This window comes from Rosa chinensis, chromosome 3 (genome assembly GCF_002994745.2).
Source record: "Rosa chinensis cultivar Old Blush chromosome 3, RchiOBHm-V2, whole genome shotgun sequence".
Taxonomy (NCBI): domain Eukaryota; kingdom Viridiplantae; phylum Streptophyta; class Magnoliopsida; order Rosales; family Rosaceae; genus Rosa; species Rosa chinensis.
In genome coordinates, this window is record NC_037090.1 from 34,203,098 (window position 1) to 34,225,120 (window position 22,023).

Consider the following 22,023-nt stretch of genomic DNA (forward strand, 5'->3'; position numbering starts at 1 on the left):
CAATCATAGTGGCCTATTTCAAATGTAAAGGATTTTTCTTTAACTTTAGAATTTAGTAATAAATGAAACTTAGAAGTAAAAAGACAACCCTTGAATGTGTAATACAAAGCTTTGATTAGTAGTCTCTGTCGAAATGGTGATGCTGGAAAAGTCTTGCTAGTATGGAACATTAGCTTTAGTTAGTTCAATCTTCATTACTGAAAAGTTAGAAGGAAATTTGGTTAATTTCTTTAGTTTGCTAAGGACACCCTAAAAAAAGGTCTTTATGGTAAATACCCAAATGAAGAAGAGTGGAAGAGACTCACCATAAAAAGCAGAGACTTTTGCTTTTTTTTTAAAAAAAAGGAGAGACTTTTGCTTTTTTTTTTTTAAAAAGGAGAGACAGAGACTTTTGTCCGCGATGTATTCATGCAAATTTTTGCTCAATTTCAAAAAACGCTGCACAATTGGCTGGTTTTAGCTCAAACCGCGTTCAGCTCCCTTTTCAAAAGAGAATTACCATGTTGCCTTTCTGAAACGAACCAACATTGGCTAGATTGGTCAATAGACAAGGATGGTTTAGTAAATCGACTAAATTCCATTCTGAGCCTCTGGATTATAAACCTGCCTTTCTCTTCCATTTGGACTAAACTTGCAGCTTTCCTCAGAAATGCTAAAGATATACAGGATGCTGTTGTGAATGTCTGTGTGATCGATCATACTCTCATCTGCATCAAAAGTTGGCGACTAAACAACTATACAAAAGTACAAAACCTAATTCATGTAAGTTCTACTTGCCCCAAACTCAATTCTACAAATTTGATTCTATTGGAATTTGTCAATCAATGAAATTGGGTGCATTCCTATGTGTTCTGTGGTACCTTGTATGTTTATTCAACACCAAAGAATCTTCTTAATACTTCCAATTTTGGAAAATATGCTTTTTAAAAGGACCAAGGGGCCAGGGGATTTGGAACTGTTCATGTTGGAGTAGGAGCTTAATTTAGTGCACCATGGATACTGATATAGGGTGACTTTAGAGTTGGCTATGATGCATATATTCAGCTAGATTGATTCTAGGAAATTAGGAATTAATATTTGCTTAGCTTAGTTTCTGGGTAATTGGCTAAATATTGTACTGATTGTTTGTCTTCAGTTCCTTATAAGCCCTCATGTACTGAAATCTTTATGCAATTGTTAGAATTTGTGGCTTTGATGGAAAATTCTATAATACATACTCATATGTTATACACACATGTATAAATGTGATAACAAATTTGTTGTCAGAGTGGTAACGCTGAGTCTTATTTCATGTAATCTTAGTTTTATTAATGATAATTACACCACCTACGACCTTATTCTAAGTTTTTGAACAAATTCATTGTCAATGTTGTAATTTTTGTTTAATTATATGTAAATAGTGTAAATGAATATGGTAACTTTGTTCTCAATGTTGTAATTTTTGTTCAAATGGATGTAAAATGAGTGTACGTATGATAAACATCACGGTACAATAGCTTGTCCCGGCTTTGATACAATTTTTGTAATTGCATGGACAAACTTTGGAAGTAATGGGCTAGGACAATGTATTTAGGGATATTGACCATTTACATAATTTGAGCCTAAAAATTGTCTACTTACTCCAGTAAGAAATTATTGTGCCCACTCACCCATTTAAAAATAAAAAGACTATTTTAGACAAACTTTTATTATAAAACTAAAACATGCCACTCTCTCTCCTCTTTCACGCTAACAACGACCTCTCTCTCTCTCTCTCTCTCTCTCTCTCTCTCTCTCTCTCTCCTCTGCTTCCCGAGCCCGTCGCCGGAGGCCTACATACTCGCCATCGGCACTGGTCCTCCTCACTGTCCCAGTTAGCGACGACTCTCCTCCTCCGCCGCAGTCCACGGCTCGACTTCCCTAGTCACTTGACCTCCTCGCTGACTCCATTCGCTTATGGATCTGGATCTGAATTCGCTTCTTTCGGTTCGACAAAATGAGCAGAGAAACGATGCTGTCGAGCAAGCTGTGCCCGGAGAACTTCGACCAGATGGCGTCGCTGATGGTGAGCAAAGCGCCTCGAAGTGATGAGATCGAAGATTTCCCATAATAGTACTCATCGCTGAGTTCACTACCGTCTTCGCCTGACGAGGACTGGACGGCGGTTGGTCAGGAGCGAAGCGTCGGGGACTAGATGGAGCGTCCATCCATGGAGGCTTTGCCGTTCCGACCTCACTTCCAGATTTCTGTCGCCGATCAATTCAACATCTGCACTGTGTGGGTTTCAACATTTTTTTTTTTGTTGGTCTGAGGGGTTCTGGCTAGGGTGGAGGTGTTGGGGACCGTGAGGCATAGGAATATAGTGAGATTGTTAGGGTTTTGTGTTTGATTGTGTTAGATTTTTTATGATTGATATAGGAATTGAATGAACTTGTTTCAGAGAAGCTGAGGCTGGAGCCGGAGAAGCAAAAGCTCTTGTTTAGGGGCAATAATAATATTATTGAGAGGCAATAATGTTTCTACTAGGGCAATAATGATATTATTAGGAGGCGAAAAAACGATTATTGGGGGATAATAATAAGATTATTGGGGGGCAAAAAAATGATTATTGGAGGCCAATAAAAATATTATTTGGAGGTAATAACAAGATTATTGGGGGCCAATAAAGTTGGACTCCGGATTCCGATCACCGAATTCCGTTCATCCAGTCCGATCACGGGAGTTTGGCAGCCAGTCACTAGAATCCCGCAGCAGGTCACCAGAGTCAGGCAAAGTCTCTCTCAAAGTGACAAAGGAAGAGAGGGAAAAATTGTCCTAAAAATAAACAAAAAAGAATAAAAAATAAATTAATTGGGTATTAGGGCAAAATATATATAAAATATTGTGTAAGTGAGCAATCTCTTAGAGTGTTTGGGTAAGTGGGGTTAATTAACTCCAAAATTGTGTAAATGGTCATTATCCCATGTATTTAATCTATTTTATTTTTTGGCAAAGAGATAATAACGGTACCTAAGGGTGTCTTTGGCATGACTATACTTTTAGCAAAAGCTGGCTTTTGCTTATTTTTTAGAATAATGTGGCTAAAAAGCAAAGCAGCTGAATATTTGGTAAATGAATTTTTATAAGTGCTGTGAGCAAAGGGTTTGGTAAACTAAAAACTAAAAGTGTTGTGAGTTTGTAGAATGACCGATTTGGACATAAAAGAATTTTTGGCCTTAATTGTTTGGTAATATAATGTAGTTCAAGTTTTTTTAATTCAAAATGTGGTGCAATTTCATTAATCAAGATTTGAGTAGCCGCCCCAACCCTATTTCAAAAAAAAAAAAGGGAAAATTCTCATACACCCCAAATCTAGCAATATACTTCCCTTACACCCCACCAACTTATTTTTATTCACACTCACACAAAACTTTTCACTTTTTCCCCCTACTTTATAAAATCACTCACTATTCATCCCACTAATACCCCTCTCTATCATACTTTTCTTTTATCTACATATTTTTAAAGCGTGGTGGGTCCATCTTGAATTTATTTATGAAGACTATATTTACAGATCAGGATTCATCCTCTACATTCAAAGGTAAGCAGTTAAGTTTTACTATTCATAATTCCGATAGTTGACAGAGTTGAGTTACTTGCTATCTGCAAAGTCACTAGTAAAGAATTGAATACAGAAAGAGAAAAGTTGAGAAAGTTGAAAACTTTTAGAAACAATCTTAATAAAAATAGGCCCGATTATTGGGATATCATCTTTAGGATTCAAGGCAGAATCTATAAAGTTGAACAAGATATTGAAAATATCTTATATGTGTTGCAAGAGGAACAAAAACCTCTTGATTATTTGAGCATTGGTTAGATCCGCACTCCATTGGTATCAAAGCTTGTAAAATAGCTCAAAAAGGGAATCCCCTAATGGGGACAATGTCTGATTTAATATTAGAGAAGTTGAATTTTCTACTGAAATCCTCTGATGAGAAACATCAGATCTTGCTGAAAGAATTATCTAGATGTCAAGATCATCTAGAAAAACTACCTGCTATAATCTACCAATTAGAAAAATTAGAAAACAAAATAGATTATATCAAGGAACTTCCAAAAACAGAAGAAGAAAAACTAACGAGTGTTAGTAGAAAAATCAATAAACAGCAAAAAACGCTGGATACTATGAAAAATATACTGAAGGACAAGAAAATGTCAACAGTAAAAACAAAGAAAGCTAATGGATTTAAACCATTAGAAAAACCAGAGAAGAATCCTCTTCCAAACATGATTTTTCTTGGACCTTCTACTAGTCAAACTAGTATTCGGTACGAAAACCCGAAAGATACAAGAGATGTTAAAATGATGAGCATCTTCGGGAAAAAGAAAGGAGTACAACTCCTCAATGCTGAAGAATTCGAATTCAACAAAATCGAACAGGAGGTAAAAAACCCCGCAATAACAAAATTAGATTTTAAACAAATCTATAAAAGGGGAAAGTTTGATGTGCTGGATAGCCATCACTTCAAATTACTGGAATTTACAACCCCCTCCACAACAGGAGAAAATGATCTACTGATGATCACTCCTACAGAAGTTGCCCGAGCAAGAACAAAACATTATCAATTTATGCATATTGGAGCAGTCCAAATCTGAGTGAAAAGGCTAAAGAAACGGCCAAATCAAATATCTATGCTCTCAAAATCTGTGACATGAGATATTTTGAAGAATACTACTTGAATGAATTTCAAGAATATTACTGTACAATTGGCGAACTAGAGAATACTGATCTAGTCAACCTGTTGCACAGGAAACTCCCTGAACCATGGAGAACAGTTGTGAGAGAAAGCATAGCTGAGAAACCAATTGAAAGATTTTCAGTTGGAGGAATTGCCAACAGAATTAGGCAATTACTGAAAGAACAGTGCAAATCCAATCTTAGTGCTAAGATGGCCAAGAAACAACTCAAAGGAGTTGAAAATTTCTGCTATGGAATACTGGATATGCCAACCAACTGGGGATGTCATGAATCCAAGTTCCACATAAAAAGAAAAGAAAAATATTACTCGAAAAAATTTAAAAAGAGTAATAAGAAAAAAGATTGGAAATTCAAGAAAAGTTCCAATTACAAGAAACAATAGGATGAAGATCCTAAAAAGAAATTCTTCAAGAAAAAGAAGAAGAACAGAGTCAACCATCAGAATACTCAACCAGGCAAGAAAGCTTGCAGATGCTGGTTATGTAAAGCTGAAGGGCACTATGCCAATGAATGCCCGGAAAAGGGTAAAAGATCTACTAAAGCTCTATTTGAAGAATATGAGCCTATAGTAGAGACTGCAAATATGAAGGGCTATGAAATAGCCTATTCTGATGATGACAGGACAGTATACTCTGCCTGGTCTGAAGAAGGAGAATCGTCTGATTTTGAAACAGATTCTGAAGTAGAGTACTTAGAATCTAGACAGATGAATGTTCTACATGTCAAAAACTGGGAAGAAAGTAAGACGGAAGCAAAAACGTCTTCTTATCAGGTAAACCTTGGTACATTCGTCTGTAACTACTGCTTATGTCATGAAAAGAATGGAATTCCTATGTTCTATGAAAAGTCAAAAAAGACTTATCACAAAGAATGCTTCATAGCTGAAGTAAGAAGAAAGACCAAAAATGGCCTTGTCAGCCAATTGGTGGAACAAGAATATTCAGAATACTTCTCTGAGCAAAAAGAGAAAAAAATAGAAAAGATGTTCCAAGAATCTATGGAATCCTCTTCCTCAAAAATAAAGGAAGAAAAACTCGATATAAAAGAAAACATCGAGGAAGAAAAACTCGATGCAACCATTGAACTGGTTGAAATACCAGAAAATGTTCCAGAAGAATGTAAATCATTCACACCTCAGGAACAAGCTCAAGAAAATGAGCTACAACAATCGAAAGTCATCTCTACTAGTAGATACAGCAACTACATAGAGATGGGACTCAAATTCCCTGATCATAAAAAATATCATCTATATGCATTTGTAGACAATGGATCAGGATTCATAGTTGCATAGAGATTTGCAATTCTAGAAGAACTCTAGAAAGAAGATAAGAAAAGAATAGCTACTGGTGTTACATTTGATGGAAGCCATCTTACAATGAATAAAGTAGCAAAAAATGTTCACATCTCCATTGGTGGAGGAACATTTATCATCCACAACGTTTGGCAACCTGAAGGCCAAGGATCAGATTTCTTATTGGGAAATGATTTTATTCTCCAACAAAGATTCATCCAGGATGAAGAAGCGATAGGCTTCAGAAAAGGAGAACGGGTGTATTGGGCAGATAGGCTTACCCAGGCCAAAAGTGTAGTAGGTCCAAACTTTACAACACAATATCAGAGATCGCAACAGAATAGTGGTGATCTTACCCCCTACAAACCAAAATTTGAAACCATCCTCCAAATTAAACAACAAGAAGAACTGCTTGTTGAAGAATCATCTCAATCATCTTCTGAAGAAGAAGAAGAAGAAACAACTAGCGCAGATGAAGAAGCTAGTTTAATTAATGAGCATAACCTCAAGCACTTTCAGAATAAGCTTGAGTCTCAGAAAATTCCCACTCTTGACAAAATCAAGAAACTACTCGAGCAAAATATCGATGTAGACCCTCAGAAGTTTGGGGAAAAAGACCCAGTGGTCTGTGAATTAAGATTACATGATATGAATGCCATCTGTCATGTCAAAGCCATCATGACAAAGCCATTCCTCAATACAAAGAGGAAGATCAAAGAGAATTCAGAAAAGATATTGAAGATCTCCTGAACAAGAGTTAATTCAACCATCCACTAGCCCTCATCATGCTCCAGCATTCTACGTGAGAAATCATGCAGAAAACCTCAGAGGCAAAGCTAGAATGGTAATTGACTATAGAGATGTCAATAAAAAGACTGTCAAAGACGGTTATCAAATTGCTCAGATAAGAGCCCTGATCAACCAGCTCAGAGGAGCTAAAGTCTTTTCAAAATTCGATGCAAAGTCGGGTTTTTGGCAAGTCAAAATGCATCCTGAGAGTGTTCCTCTCACTGCATTTGGAACACCACAAGGACATTACGAATGGTTAGTAATGCCTTTTGGTCTAAAACAAGCCCCTTCAATATTCCAAAAAAAGATGGAAAACATCTTCAAACATGTGGCTGAATTCTATTTCGTCTATATTGATGACATCCTTGTCTTCTCCAAAAACAGAGAAGAACACATGAAATACCTCCATGAGGTTATCAAGCTGATAGTTCAGCATGGAATTATCGTAGGAGAAAAGAAAATCTTCTTTATCCATGACGAAGTTGATTTCTTAAGAATAAACATCAAGAATGGAGTAATAAAACTCCAACCTCACATCCTTGAGAAGATCTGGAAATTCCCAGATAGAATTCCTGATGCCAAGAGTCTAGAGAGATTCTTAGGAGTCATAAACTACGGGAGAGATTTCATTCCCAAAATCTAAGGACTAATAGCAATGTTATCTCCTAAAACCAGTTCCAAGAGAAAATGGAACTTCACCATAGATGATGAAAAAATTGTGAAGCAGATAAAAAATCTCTGCAAAAACCTCCCTCCTCTACAACTAGAGGAAAATGATGAAATTATCCTCCAGACAGATGCGAGTGATAATTACTGGTCCGGTATTGTTTTGGCAAAAACACCTGGAACCAACATTAAAAAGATCTGTAAATTTTGTAGCGGCAAGTTCAGCCCTGCAAAACTAAATTATCCCAAAGGGGAAAAAGAAATTTTGGCGGTCAAGAAAACAATTTTAAATTCTCCAGCTTTTCTTGGAAAACCCTTTACGTTCCGCACAGATTGTGCTAGAGTAAAAAATTTCAAAAATTGCAAACTTGATAAAGCTGCTGATAGAGGAAGACTAGCAAATTGGCAATTATTCCTTAACCAATATGATTATAATGTTGAATTAATTGCAGAAAACAAGAACTATCTTCTAGCTGCCTTAACCAGAGAACTGGCCATGTTTAGTCAAAAAGATGACGATAAAGGTCGTAATCCCAGAAGCAGAAGACCTGGGAAAGAACATGAACCCGCTGAGGATTTTAAAGAAAAATCCTCAAAAGATTTTTGCTAAGTCCAGGACTAGCCACAACTGATCAATCCAAGGGTAAAGGATTGGCTAGCCCGTCTCAAACGGCAGACGGTAAAGGCTCATCAAGACCGTTGACGGCTGTTGCTTTGCCTAAAAGCAAACCAACTCCAACTGGAGTTATAAATGTTTTTAATTATGAATTAAGAACTTTTGCTGATCCTGTATTCAGAACTGACAGGAGGCTAGCATACTACCAGAAGGCAATCCTGGATAATCTCTTATTTGCCTTTCAGGAAAGAAACAATGGTATTATGTTCCTAGCTTTGTTCGCATTAGTTGAAGAACTCCATGAAAATGCTAGACCACAGCATCAAGAAAGTCAAATACAGCAGGGTGTTGTAAGAAGTGAAAAAATTCACTATCTTGAAGATCCAGAAAGTGCTCGAATTCCTATCATAGCACTAAAAGAATTAGATTGGTTCGAATTTCATAATCTGATAGGAAGGCATAATTCTGAGGCCTGTATTCCTCCAACTCTCTTCATTATTGCTGGACCTTATGTTAGAAGATACTTAGTCAATGTTCAGAGTGAACATCCTCAAGAACACAAGCTTTGGCTTGTTGAAAATGGTTTTGTCCATAATCTATAGACTAAAACAAATGATGATCTCAAAGGACTGCCCCCTATAATCGTCAACACAGTCAAAAAAGTCAGAAAAAATGACTGCATGCTGAGATTGAAGTTCAGATCCACCCCGCCAGAATGGATTCAGAAAACGAACGGTGAAGTTGAATACATTTCTCCGTATCATTATGTGAGAATCATTCAAAGAAGATATCTTCAGCCCGCCTGTGTTGCCTACAATGGCCAGCCAAATTCAAGCATTCCATGGATGAAGGCCATGTCACTAGAGTACATCAAGAAGATCATCTCTGAAGATACCAAGAATACTTTCCTGGCAGCAGGAGAAAAAATAATTATCACTGCTTACGATCATCCTGACGTAGTCAGCAGTAACCTTTTCCTATCTCTCATAAGAAAGGAGATAGACTCGACACTGGCATGCTTACAGTGGGTTGAAAAGCTTGAAACATACAACCACTACAAGATGTATGTTGATCAGATGTCGAAGACAATGCAACAACTGCTCGTATGGCCCAGGCAGACAACGACTCGTTTGTCCTTGGTCACAATTCAGAAACAGACGAGAACATGTGAAGCAGCAGGTGTAGAAAGCACCGAAAGTACTTGTGGATCTTTCCCAAAAGCTACTTTTGCTTTTCAGAAAAGAAAGGTGAAAAACATTTCACCTAGAAGAATATGCTTTTCCCCGTCCGACCTCCACCAGCAGGAGCACTCAGAAAAGCAGGAAATCACGGAGTTGTTCTGTAGATGTAGTTGTTTTGAATTCCAGTTTGGAGTCCGCTCCCTATATAAGGAGCTTTAGGTTTCTTTGTAAGGAATTCGAAAATTTACATATCAGTTCTAAAATCAGAAAATTGAGAAGAAGAAAATTCTCTCAAGAAGTAAGAAAGCCATAGTAGCAGTGTGCGCTTTTCTTCCTCTCTAAGTGTGAAGTGTGCTTTCATTACAAGTAAGTATTTGTAATCGTTCTCATGGATAGCTAAACAATTTTTAGCTATTTACCTGAGAATGAGGCTCTGAATTTTAGTCTGTAATTATGTTTGATTAAATAATTTCGTATTGCTCATCCACCGTGTCATTTTATTTTAGTTTGATATTCAAAAATGTTTACATCCTTTTCTACCTTTTTCCTGTACTATTTTTAGGCTTGAACTTTCTGTTTCTTCAAAAAACTGACTCAGCTTAAGATAGAAACAAGCAGCAGTGATTCCGCCTGTTAAAGTAACTGTTAGGTGAAAAATTTGGGCATGTTGAAGGCTAGTTTTGTTTTTCTCAAAAGTGTGAACAGTTTTTAGAAAAAGTAAAGGTTAAACCCAAAAGTCAGCATAGGACATATGTGGCACTAGTTTAGAAAAGACTACCCGTATAGGTCTTTTTATCTAAGATTTGTGTAAATGGGCACAATAGAAACTTATTGGTGCAAGTGGGCACAATACATGTGATTTCTGGGTAAACAGGAATTAACCCAAAAAATAAATGGTTAATTCCTGTTTACCCAGAAATCACATGTATTGTGCCCACTTGCACCAACAAGTTTGTATTGTGCCCATTTACACAAATCTTGGCGGAAAAGACCTATAGCGGTAGTCTTTTCTAAACTAGTGTCTCATATGTCCTATACTGACTTTTGGGTTTAACTTTTGCTTTTTCTAAAAACTTTTCACACTTTTGAGAAAAACAAAACTAGCCTTCAACATGCCCAAGTTTTTCACCTACGGCTTCCTGCCTAACGGTTACTTTAACAGGCGGAATCACTGCTGCTTGTTTCTATCTTAAGCTGAGTCAATTTTTTGAAGAAACAGAAAGTTCAAGCCTAAAAATAGTACAGGAAAAAGGCAGAAATAGATATAAACATTTTTAAATATCAAACTAAAATAAAATGACAAGGTGGATGAGCAATCTGAAATTATTTAATCAAACATAATTATAGACTAAAATTCAGAGCCTCATTCTCAAGTAAACAGCTAAAAAGCTGTTTAGCTATCCATGAGAACGATTACAGATACTTACTTGTAATGAAAGCACACTTCACACTTAGACAAGAAGAAAAGAGTACACTGCTACTATGGCTTTCTTACTTCTTGAGAGAATTTTCTTCTTCTCAATTTTCTGATTCTAGAACTGATATGGAAATTTTCGAATACTTTACAAAAGAAACTTACTCCTTATATAGGGAGCGGAACTCAAACAAGAATTCAAAATAACTATATCTACAGAACGACTCCGTGATTTCCTGCTTTCCTGAGTGCTCCTGCAGGTGGAGGTCGGACGGGGAAAAGCAGATTCTTTTAGGTGAAATGTTTTTCACCTTTCTTTTCTGAAAACCAAAAGTAGCTTTTGGGAAAAGATCCAAAAGTACTTTTGGTGCTTTCTACACCTGCTGCTTCACATGTTCTCGTCTGTTTCTGAATTGTGACCAAGGACAAATGAGCCGTTATCTGCCTGGGCCATACGAGCAGTTGTTGCATTGTCTTCGACATCTGTATCAACATACATCTTGTAGTGGTTGTCTGTTTCAAGCTTTTAAACCCACTGTAAGCATGGCAGTGTTGAGTCTATCTCCTTTCTTGTGAGAGATAGGAAAAAGTCACTACTGACTACGTCAGGATAATCGTAAGCAGTGATAATTATTTTTTCTCCTGCTGCCAGGAAAGTATTCTTGGTATCTTCATATATGATCTTCTTGATGTACTCTAGTGACATGGCCTTCATCCATGGAATGTTTGAATTTGGCTGGCCATTGTAGGCAACACAGGCAGGCTGAAGATATCTTCTTTGAATGATTCTCACATAATGATACGGAGAAATGTATTCAACTTCACCGTTCGTTTTCTGAATCCATTCTGGCGGGGTGGATCTGAACTTCAGTCTCAGCATGCAGTAATTTTTTCTGACATTTTTGACTGTGTTGACGATTATAGGGGCAGTCCCTTGAGATCATCATTTGTTTTAATCCATAGATTATAGACAACACCATTTTCAACAAGCCAAAACTTGTGTTCTTGCGGATGTTCACTCTGAACATTGACTAAGTATCTTCCAACATAAGGTTCAGCAATAATTAAGAGAGTTGGAGGGATACAGGCCTCAGAAATATGCTTTCTTATCAGATTATGGAATTCGAACCAATCTGATTCTTTTAGTGCTATGATAGGAATTCGAGCACTTTCTAGATCTTCAAGATAGTGAATTTTTTCACTTCTACCAGCACTCTACTGTATCTGAATTTCTTCATGCTATGGTCTACCATTTTCATGGGGTTCTTCAGCTAATGCGAACAAAGCTGGGAACATAATATCACTATTTCTTTCCTGAAAGGCAAATAAGAGATTATCCAGGATTTCCTTCTGATGGTAAGCTAGCCTCCTGCCAATTCTGAACACAGGATCAGCAAAAGTTCTTAATTCATAATTAAAAACATTTATAACTCCAGTTGGAGTTGGTTTGCTTTTTGGCAAAGCAACAACCGTCAACGGTCTTGATGAGCCTTTACAGTCTGCCGATTGAGACGGGCTAGCCAATCCTTTAACTTGAGATTGATCAGTAGTGGCTAGTCCTTTTGGACTAAGCAGAAACCTTTTGAGGATTTTTTTTCTTTAGGATCTTGTTTCATGTTCTTTCCCAGTTCTTTTGCTTCTGGGATTGCGACCTTCGTCGTCATCTTTTTGGCTGAACATTGCTAATTCTCTGGTTAAGGCATCTAGAAGATAGTTCTTGTTTCCTGCAATTAATTCAACATTATAATCATATTGGTTAAGAAATAATTGCCAGTTTGCTAATCTTCCTCTATCAGCAGCTTTATCAAGTTTAAAATTTTTGAAATTCTTTACTCTAGCACAATCGGTGCGGACAGTAAAGGTTTTTCCAAGAAAAACTGGAGAATTTAAAATTGTTTTCTTGACAGCCAAGGTTTCTTTTTCCCCTGTGGGATAATTCAGTTCTGCAGGGCTGAACTTGCCGCTACAAAATTTACATATCTTTTTAATGTTAGTTCCAGGCGTTTTTGCCAGAACAACACCGGACCAATAGTTATCACTCGCATTTGTTTGGAGGATAATTTCATCATTTTCCTCTGGTTGCTAGAGAGGAGGGAGATTCTTGCAGAGATTTTTTATCTACTTCACAATTTTTTCATCATCTTCAGTGAAGTTCCATTTTCTCTTGGAACTTGTTTTAGGAGATAACATTGCTGTTAGTCCTGAGATTTTGGGAATGAAATCTCTCCCATAGTTTATGACTCCTAAGAATCTTAGCATCAGGAATTCTATCCGGAAATTTCCAGATCTTCTCAAGGATGTGAGGTTGGAGTTTTATCACCCCATTCTTGATGTTTACTCCTAGGAAATCAACTTCATCGAGGATAAAGAAGATATTCTTTTCACCTAAGATGATTCCATGCTGAACTATTAGCTTGACAACCTCGTGGAGGTGTTTCATGTGTTCTTCTCTGTTTTTGGAGAAGACAAGGATGTCATCAATATAGACGACACAGAATTCAGCCACATATTTGAAGATGTTGTCCATCTTTCTTTGGAATATTGAAGGGGCTTGTTTTACACCAAAAGGCATTACTAACCATTCATAATGTCCTTGTGGTGTTCCAAATGCAGTGAGAGGAACACTCTCAGGATGCATTTTGACTTGCCAAAAACCCGACTTTGCATCGAATTTTGAAAAGACTTTAGCTCCTCTGAGCTGGTTGATCAGGACTCTTACCTAAGCAATTTGATAACCGTCTTTGACAGTCTTTTTATTGACATCTCTATAGTCAATTACCATTCTAGCTTTGCCTCTGAGGTTTTCTGCATGATTTCTCATGTAGAATGCTAGAGCATGATGAGGGCTAGTGGATGGTTGAATTAATCTCTTGTTCAGGAGATTTTCAATATCTTTTCTGAATTCTCTTTGATCTTCCTCTTTGTATTGAGGAATGGCTTTGACATGACATATGACATTCATATCATGTAATCTTAATTCACAGACCACTGGGTCTTTTTCCCGAAACGTCTGAGGGTCTACATCGATATTAGGCTCGAGTAGTTTCTTGATTTTGTCAAGAGTGGGAATTTTTTGAGACTCAAGCTTATTCTGAAAGGGCTTGAGGTTATACTCATTAATGAAACTAGTTTCTTCATCTGTGCTAGTTGTTTCTTCTTCTTCTTCAGAAGCTGATTCAGATGATTCTTCAACAAGCAGTTCTTCTTGTTGTTTAATTTGGAGGATGGTTTCAAATTTGGGTTTGTAGGGGGTAAGATCACCACTATTCTGTTGCGATCTCTGATATTGTGTAGTAAAGTTTGGACCTACTACACTTTTGGCTTGAGTAAGCCTATCCGCCCAAAACACCCGTTCTCCTTTTCTGAAGCCTATCGCTTCTTCATCCTGGATGAATCTCTATTGGAGAATAAAATCATTTCCCAACAAGAAATCTAATCCTTGGCCTTCAGATTGCCAAACATTATGGATGATAAATGTTCCTCCACCAATGGTGATGTGAACATTTTTTGCTACTTTATTCATTGTAAGATGGCTTCCATCAAACGTAACACCAGTAGCTGTTCGTTTCTTATCTTCTTTCCAGAGTTCTTCTGGAATTGCAAATCTTTTTGCAACTGTAAATCCTGATCCATTATCCACAAAGGCATGTAGATGATATTTTTTGTGATCAGGGAATTTGAGTCTGATCTCTATGTAGTTGCTATATCTACTAGTAGAGACGATTTTCGATGATTGAAGTTCCTTTTCTTGAGCTTGTTCCTGAGGTATGAATGGTTTACATTCTTCTGGATCATTTTCTGGTATTTCAACCAGTTCAATGGTTGGATCGAGTTTTTCTTCCTCGATTTTTTCTTCCTTTATTTTTGAGGAAGTTGGTTCCATAATTTCTTGGAACTGAGTTTTTAATTCTTTCTCCTTTTTCTCAGAGAAATATTCTTCATACTCTTGTTCTACCAATTGGCTGACAAGGCCATTCTTGGTTTTCCTTCTTGCTTCAGCTATGAAGCATTCTTTGTGATAAGTCTTTTTTGACTCTTCACAAAACCTAGGAATTCCATTCTTTTCATGACATAGGCAGTAGTCACAAACGAATGTACCAGGGTTCACCTGATAAGCAGACACTATTGCTTCTGTCTTGCTTTCTTCCCAGTTTTTGACTTTTAAGACATTCATCTGTCCAGATTCTAAGTACTCTACTTCAGAATCTGTTTCATCATCAGATGAATATTCTTCTTCAGACCAGACAAAGTAAACTGACCTGTCGTCTTCTTCATCGTCAGAATAGGTTATTTCGTAGCCCTTCATATTAGCTATTTCTACTATATGCTCATATGCTTTAAAGAGAGCTTTAGTAGATCTTTTACCCTTTTCCGGGCATTCATTGGCATAGTACCCTTCAGGTTTACATAACCAACATCTGCAAGCTTTTTTGCTTGGTTATTGTTTATGCTGATGATTATTTTTCTTTTTCTTGAAGAATTTCTTTTTAGGATCTTCATCATGTTGTTTCTTGAAGTTGGAACTTTTCTTAAAATTCTAATCTCTTTTCTTATTAATTACCCTTTTTGAATTTTTTTCGGGTAATATTTTTCTCTTCTTTTTCTGTGGAACTTGGATTCATGACATCCCCAGTTGGTTGGCATGTCCAGTATTCCATAACAGAAATTCTCAACTCCTTTGAGTTGTTTCTTAGCCATCTTAGCTCTAAGATTGGCTTTACATTGCTCTTTTAGTAATTGCCGGATTCTGTCGGCAATTCCTCCAACTGAAAATCTTTCAATTGGTTTTTCAGCTATGCTTTCTTTCACAGCTGTTCTCCATGGTTCAGGGAGTTTCCAGTGCAACAGTTTGACTAGATCAGTATTCTCTATTTCACCAATCGTACAGTAATATTCTTGAAATTCATTCAAGTATTCTTCAAAATATCTCATGTCACAAATTTTGAGAGCATAGATATTTGATTTGGCCGTTTCTTTAGCCTTTTCACTCAGATTTGAAAGATCTCCACAGAACTGATCATACAGGGGTACTGCAAAATCATACGGAGACTTCGAGTTTTTGATTTCTTCTAGCAAGTCTTTTCCTCTGGCAGTCTCTTTGAAAGAGAAATAATATTTCTTTGCTACTCCAGTAAGAGTAGTTTCATAGTACACTTGAAGATCTGGTGCTTCAAATTTTCCAAGGGTTAGAGCAGAAGCCATCATCAGGCTATCAACCCATTGGTCAAGAGTTTTTCTCTTGTCTAGAGCTTTGTCTAGATTTAGCCAGATACCATGAGTGGAAATTGGTATTCTGGGTATATTGTCCTCTGGGACAAATCTTTGAGAATTTCTTTCTCCATTTTTGCCGGTCGGGGCTTTCTGTAAAGGGAGTTTTATCTTTCCCTTTTCTCTAATGATAATAGTTTTGGAATTGGAGCTTTCTCCTTCTTCCATTTCAATATCTTGATATGGTAGGAGTTTTCTCTCCTTTCCTGGTTTGAAAATTTTCATTTCTTCGATTAGTTTTTCTAATCGTTCAGGATTTTCGCAGGACTCTGCTTCATCATAGAGATCATAGAGCTTTTGTGCTCTAAGCATATTTACTGGTCTGTTCAGATCAGCTTCTAATTCTTCTTCAGTGATGGGCTCTGTTGGTTCTTCAACAGAGAATTTGGTACCACTAACACTAGCTTCTCTAGTTCTGTAGGTTCTTCTAAGAAGATTATTATTGATCCTGACATTTTCAGGATAGACGTCACTTTTTCTATGATCGTCGAATTTTAGACTGATATCTCCAGTCTTTCTGCTTTCATAAATTGCCGCTTTGGCATTTTCTGCTGGTTTTTTCGGACCAGATAATTTCCATTCAATAGGAAAAGTTACTTCATTCTAAGTAACCTTGTGAATCTGTTGTGAATGGTTCTTCTGGCTGGTGAGGAAACCAGTAGTAAGACCTGGGATATTTGATATCCTGGTTTTAGGTTCTACCGTGGTACTCATCAATTTATAGTATATTCTGCATACTATAGCAGGTTCTTGCATATCTTTTTTCATTGATATGCCATCTGTCTTGACTCTCAGTCTTAGACAGTGAGCTGCATCTTTCAAGCTGGTTGAGAATTGGGAAGCAGTTGAAATATGCCACTTGATTGCATAAAGATGCTTCAAGGGTTCCCAACAGACTAGCTTGAAAATCTGTTAGTCTATTGTTTTTTAGGACACATAGAACTGAACAGTTTATGCCTTCTCGAGCCAGAAGTTTTATGCCTACTTGGACTGCTCCAATATGCATAAATTGATAATTTTTTGTTCTTACTTGAGCAACTTCTGCAAGAGTGATCATCAGTAGATCAGTTTCTCCTGTTGTGGAGGGGGTTGTAAATTCCAATAATTTGAAGTGGTGGCTATCCAGCACATCAAACTTTCCCCTTTTATAGATTTGTTTAAAATCTAATTTTGGTATTGCGGAGTTTTTACCTCCTGTTTGATTTCGTTGAATTCGAATTCTTCAGCATTGAGGAGTTGTACTCCTTTCTTTTTCCCGAAGATGCTCATCATTTTGACATCTCTTGTATCTTTCGGGTTTTCGTACCGAATACTAGTTTGACTAGTAGATGGTCCAAGAAAAATCATGTTTGGAACATGATTCTTCTCAGGTTTTTCTAATGGTTTGAATCCATTAGCTTTCTTTGGTTTTACTGTAGGCACTTTCTTGTCATTTAGTATACTTTTCATAGAATCCAGTGTTTTTTGCTGTTCATTGATTTTTCTACTAACACTTGTTAGTTTTTCTTCTTCCGTTTTTGGAAGTTCCTTGATATAATCTATTTTGTTTTCCAATTTTTCTAATTGGTAGATTATAGCAAGTAATTTTTCTAGATGATCTTGACATCTAGATAATTCTTTCAGCAAGATCTGATGTTTCTCATCAAAGGATTTCAGTAGAGAATTCAACTTCTCTAATATTAAATCAGACATTGTCCGAATTAGGGGATTCCCCTTTTGAGCTATTTTACAAGCTCTGATACCAGTGAGGTGCGGATCTAACCAATGCTCAAATAATCAAGAGGTTTTTGTTCCTCTTGAAGCACATATAAGAGATTATCAATACTTTGTTCAGCTTGATAGATTCTAGTTTGAATCCTGAAGATGATTTCGCAGTAGTCGGGAGTATTTCTGTTGAGATTATCTCTAAAGTTCTTTAATTTTCTCAACTTTTCTCTTTCTGTTTTCAATTCTTTGCTTGTACTTTTACAAATAGCAAGTAACTCAATTCTGTCAACGATCGATATTGTGAATAGTAATTTTTTACTACTTACCTTTGAATATAGAGGATGAACTTCTGATCTGCAATTATAATCTAAACAAATAATTCAAGATGGGTCCACCACGCTTTATCAAAAGAAAATAATTATATAAGAAAAGATGATGGAGAGGGATATTAAAGGTATGAATAGTGAGTGCTTTTGAAAAGTAGGGAGAAAAAGTATAAAGTTTTGTGTGAGTGAGAATAAAAATAAATTGTTGGGGTGTATGGAGAGTATATTGGTGGATTTGGGGTGTATGAGAATTTTCCCAAAAATAAAATGTGGTGTGATTTAATTTTGAACAACCGAATTCTAGTTTATTAGTTCATTTTACCTAATGCATAGTGATAATCAATTGGAAATTAAATTGCATGCAAACCATCAAATGATCAATATTTTGTACCAAAAGCATTGTAATACATCAATTCATCAAATATTGAATTTAAGGAACATTGTTATCGCATCCATACATTTCAAGTTTCCTAGCTAAGTTTTACATGATGAAAGATAATATAACTTGCTAAATTGCTTGGTATTCCGCTTGATCTCCGAATGACTTTGGATTAATACCAACTGCAGCAACTCCTATTGGTATTCCAGTTCCAAGAACTCCAATTGATTTTCCTAACAACACAGATTTGAACAGCAAAAGGCACAAGCACTACTGACTCATATGGTAAGCTTTTCCATTCCCTCGTTCAAACTAATAATGCAAACAAAATAAGCAAGTCAAACAAAATATATTTAACCCGTAAAATCTAGCATGAACAAGTTAGCAAAGCACCACTTGTAAAATCAAACTTTCATTGCTGTCGTAAAATTCAGCTAGTTCATGAACAAACCCTGCAACCCAATTAGCTAATTACAGAAAATCAAACTAGCAGCTAGCTCATGAACAAACCCAATTGGTCCTGACCCAGACCCAAAAAACTAGCAGCGAGATATTCGAGGACGGCGGAGAGATAGACGGGAGCGCCGCCGCCATGCGGAGGTTAGAGGGAACCATAGTCCTAACGACTTGGCGCCAGTTCTGTAAGCTCTCACCGCCCAGTTTGAATCACATTCACATGCATGCAATTCCATTTTCTGATCGAAATCCCACTCCCCAAAACAACATTGTGTCATGGAACAAAATGATCGCCGGGTACGTCCGAAATGGCCAAATGCGAGTTGCCCACAACCTGTTCGATGAAATGCCTGTCAAAGACCAAGTTTCCTGGAACACCATCTTATCGGGCCTGCACAACACCAAAGACCCAGATGGAGTTAATCGATGTTTCTTGCAAATGAGAAGAGATGGGTTTAGACCAAATGAGTATACCATCTCCATAGTATTGAGAGCCTTTTTGGGGACCGTGCTTAATGTTTTGGTCCCGCAGATTCATGCCTTGGCAATACTCTCGGCGCTCAACTCAACTGTGTTTGTTGGGTCGGCACTTATGAAAGGGTATGCAAATGTAGGGGATGGAGTGGCTATGGCTAGAGTATTCGATGAGATTTCGGCCAAGGATGTGTCATCTTGGAATGCATTGATTTCGAGTTACATGGAATTGGGGTGCATGCATGACGCTCAAAGAGTTTTTGGTGGGATGCCGGAGAGGAATGTAGTTTCTTGGACTAGTTTAGTAAATGGGTATATCAGAAATGGGAGGGTTAACAAAGCTCGCTCCGTTTTCAATAAAATGAGTGCAAAAAATGTGGTCTCATGGACTGTTATGATCAGTGGTTATGTGAAGAATCAGAAATTTGTAGATGCTTTGGAACTTTTCCTCTTGATGTTGAAGTCAGGGACTCTGCCCAATCAGTTCACATTTTCAAGTGTGCTGGATGCAAGCGCTGGCTGTTCTTCACTTATCTTCGGTCAGCAAGTACACTCGCGCATCTTAAAGTCTGGTATACCGGAGGATGTAACCTTGTCAACCTCGCTTGTTGATATGTATGCAAAATGCGGTGATATTGCTGCAGCGTTTTGTATTTTTGGATCCATGCCAAAGAAAAACTTGATATCCTGGAATTCAATTATAGGAGGTTATGCAAGGCATGGATTTGCCACAAGAGCATTGGAGGAGTTTGAGAGAATGACCAACTGTGGTGTTAGGCCTGATGCAGTTACATTCACAAATGTGTTATCAGCTTGTGCACATGGTGGGATGATTGAAGAAGGAAAAAGCCTCTTTAACACCATGAAGTCAAAGTTCGGAATGGAACCACAGGTGGAGCATTATGCTTGCATGGTGGACCTCTATGGGAAAGCAGGTGAGCTAGAGGAAGCGGAGAAGTTGATACATGGGATGCCATTTCAGCCGGATGTTGTTATTTGGTGTGCATTACTTGGTGCTTGTGGTTTGCATTCAAGTTTGGAACTAGGTGAGTTTGCTGCAGAGGAACTTGATAAACTAGAAAGTGACCATGCTGCAATATATTCAACGCTTTCAAGGATTCATGGGGAAAGAGGAGTTTGGAATAGTGTGCTCAAGTTAAGGAAGACAATGAAAGAGAAAGGCGTTCAAAAGCAGAATGCAGGTAGCTGGGTTGAGTCTGCGCGAGTAATTAGATAAACCACTAGTATCTTCCACGTTGCTGATCGATCTTAATCTACTCCAAACCAACTGGCTACAGTACTCATAAAAAGGCATGCCTGCTTCCAACACAGATTCACTCGTCTAAATGAGCAAATTTACTTGTTTGCAAGTGGCTATCTCCACCTGGGGAACAGCCAAAGGAGTCACAATCGGAGTCAAAATCTCCCCTGACATCCTACTCTTATTGGTCTCCCAATGGAGAGATTCTCTTCAGGAACAATCTCAGGTTCTGGTTAATCAACAGGTGAGACATTTTATCGAGTTGCATTGACCCTATGATCATGACAAACTTGACTACTAGAGTGAATTATTGGTTTCTCCTATTTGCTAGTCCCTATCAAGTTCTCATAATTGATCAATAGGTGCAGTGAAAACATTACTAAGTTCACAAAAGCAGGTGAGCTAGAGGAAGCGGAGAAGTTGATACATGGGATGCCATTTCAGCTGGATATTGTTATTTGGTGTGCGTTACTTGGTGCTTGTGGTTTGCATTCAAGTTTGGAACTTGGTGAGTCTGCGGCAGAGGAACTTGATAAACTAGAAAGTGACCATGCTGCAATATATTCAACGCTTTCAAGGATTCATGGGGAAAGAGGAGTTTGGAATAGTGTGCTCGAGTTAAGGAAGAAAATGAAAGAGAAAGGCGTTCAAAAGCAGAATGCAGTTAGCTGGGTTGAGTCTGCACGAGTAATTAGATAAACCACTAGTATCTTCCTCGTTGCTGATCTTAATCTACTCCAAACCATCTGGCTACAGTACTCATAAAAATGCATGCCTGCTTCCAACAAAGACTCACTCGTCTAGATGAGCAAATTTACTTGTTTGTAAGTGGCTATCTCCACCTGGGGAGCAGCCAAAGGAGTCACAATTGGAGTCAAAATCTCCCCTGACACCTTACTCTTATTGGTCTCCCAATGGAGAGATTCTCTTCGGGTACAATCTCAGGTTCTGGTTAATCAACAGGTGAGACATTTTATCGTGTTGCATTGACCCTATGATCGTGACAAACTTGACTACTAGAGTGAAATATTGGTTGCTCCAGTTTGCTAGTCCCGATCAAGTTCTCATAATTGATAGTCCCTCGTTCAACAGTGAGAGAAGTTGGTGGGGCTTGAGTAATCTCGAAATTAATGTCGACGCTCTTAGGTAGCTAACCATCTTGAAATGAAGGTCCACAGAATTAGGTATCCATAAAAGAGCTTCTTCTATAGGGTAAATGCCATCCATCATTTTAGAAATAGGCAGTACCATTTACCAATGAACCAGAACTAATGTGTAAATGTTAGTTGTAACGCATTGATCACCGACCAGATTTCTACCACAATGAAGGTTCACCGACTATACATTAGAGCAATAGAGCGTAGTGATGTATTGTATTTGTACGTGTTCAGTTTGATCAAAAACTCAACAGCAACACAACAAAAGACAGGATAGTTATTGGGTTGCTACTGAGACTGCATCTGAGTAGGGTGGGTAAG

General features: G+C 37.6%; 1 protein-coding gene across 1 annotated transcript; it reads left to right on the forward strand.

Annotated features, from left to right (window-relative positions):
• Positions 1-458: 458 nt before the first annotated feature.
• LOC121048863 (pentatricopeptide repeat-containing protein At4g16835, mitochondrial-like) lies at positions 459-21,506 on the forward strand. The gene is made up of 4 exons (XM_040516711.1): positions 459-762; positions 18,543-18,639; positions 18,848-20,219; positions 20,943-21,506. Exons 2-4 carry the CDS (start codon positions 18,637-18,639, stop codon positions 21,242-21,244), a joined length of 1,677 nt encoding a protein of 558 aa, XP_040372645.1. The 5' UTR covers positions 459-762; positions 18,543-18,636; the 3' UTR covers positions 21,245-21,506.
• Positions 21,507-22,023: the final 517 nt, after the last annotated feature.

What these genes read in the sequence shown, in the direction of transcription:
- LOC121048863 (XM_040516711.1), top strand. An exon ending in GGACCTCTATGGGAAAGCAG is followed by an intron (nt 20,220 to 20,942) that starts GTGAGCTAGAGG and finishes TCACAAAAGCAG; the next exon opens with GTGAGCTAGAGGAAGCGGAG.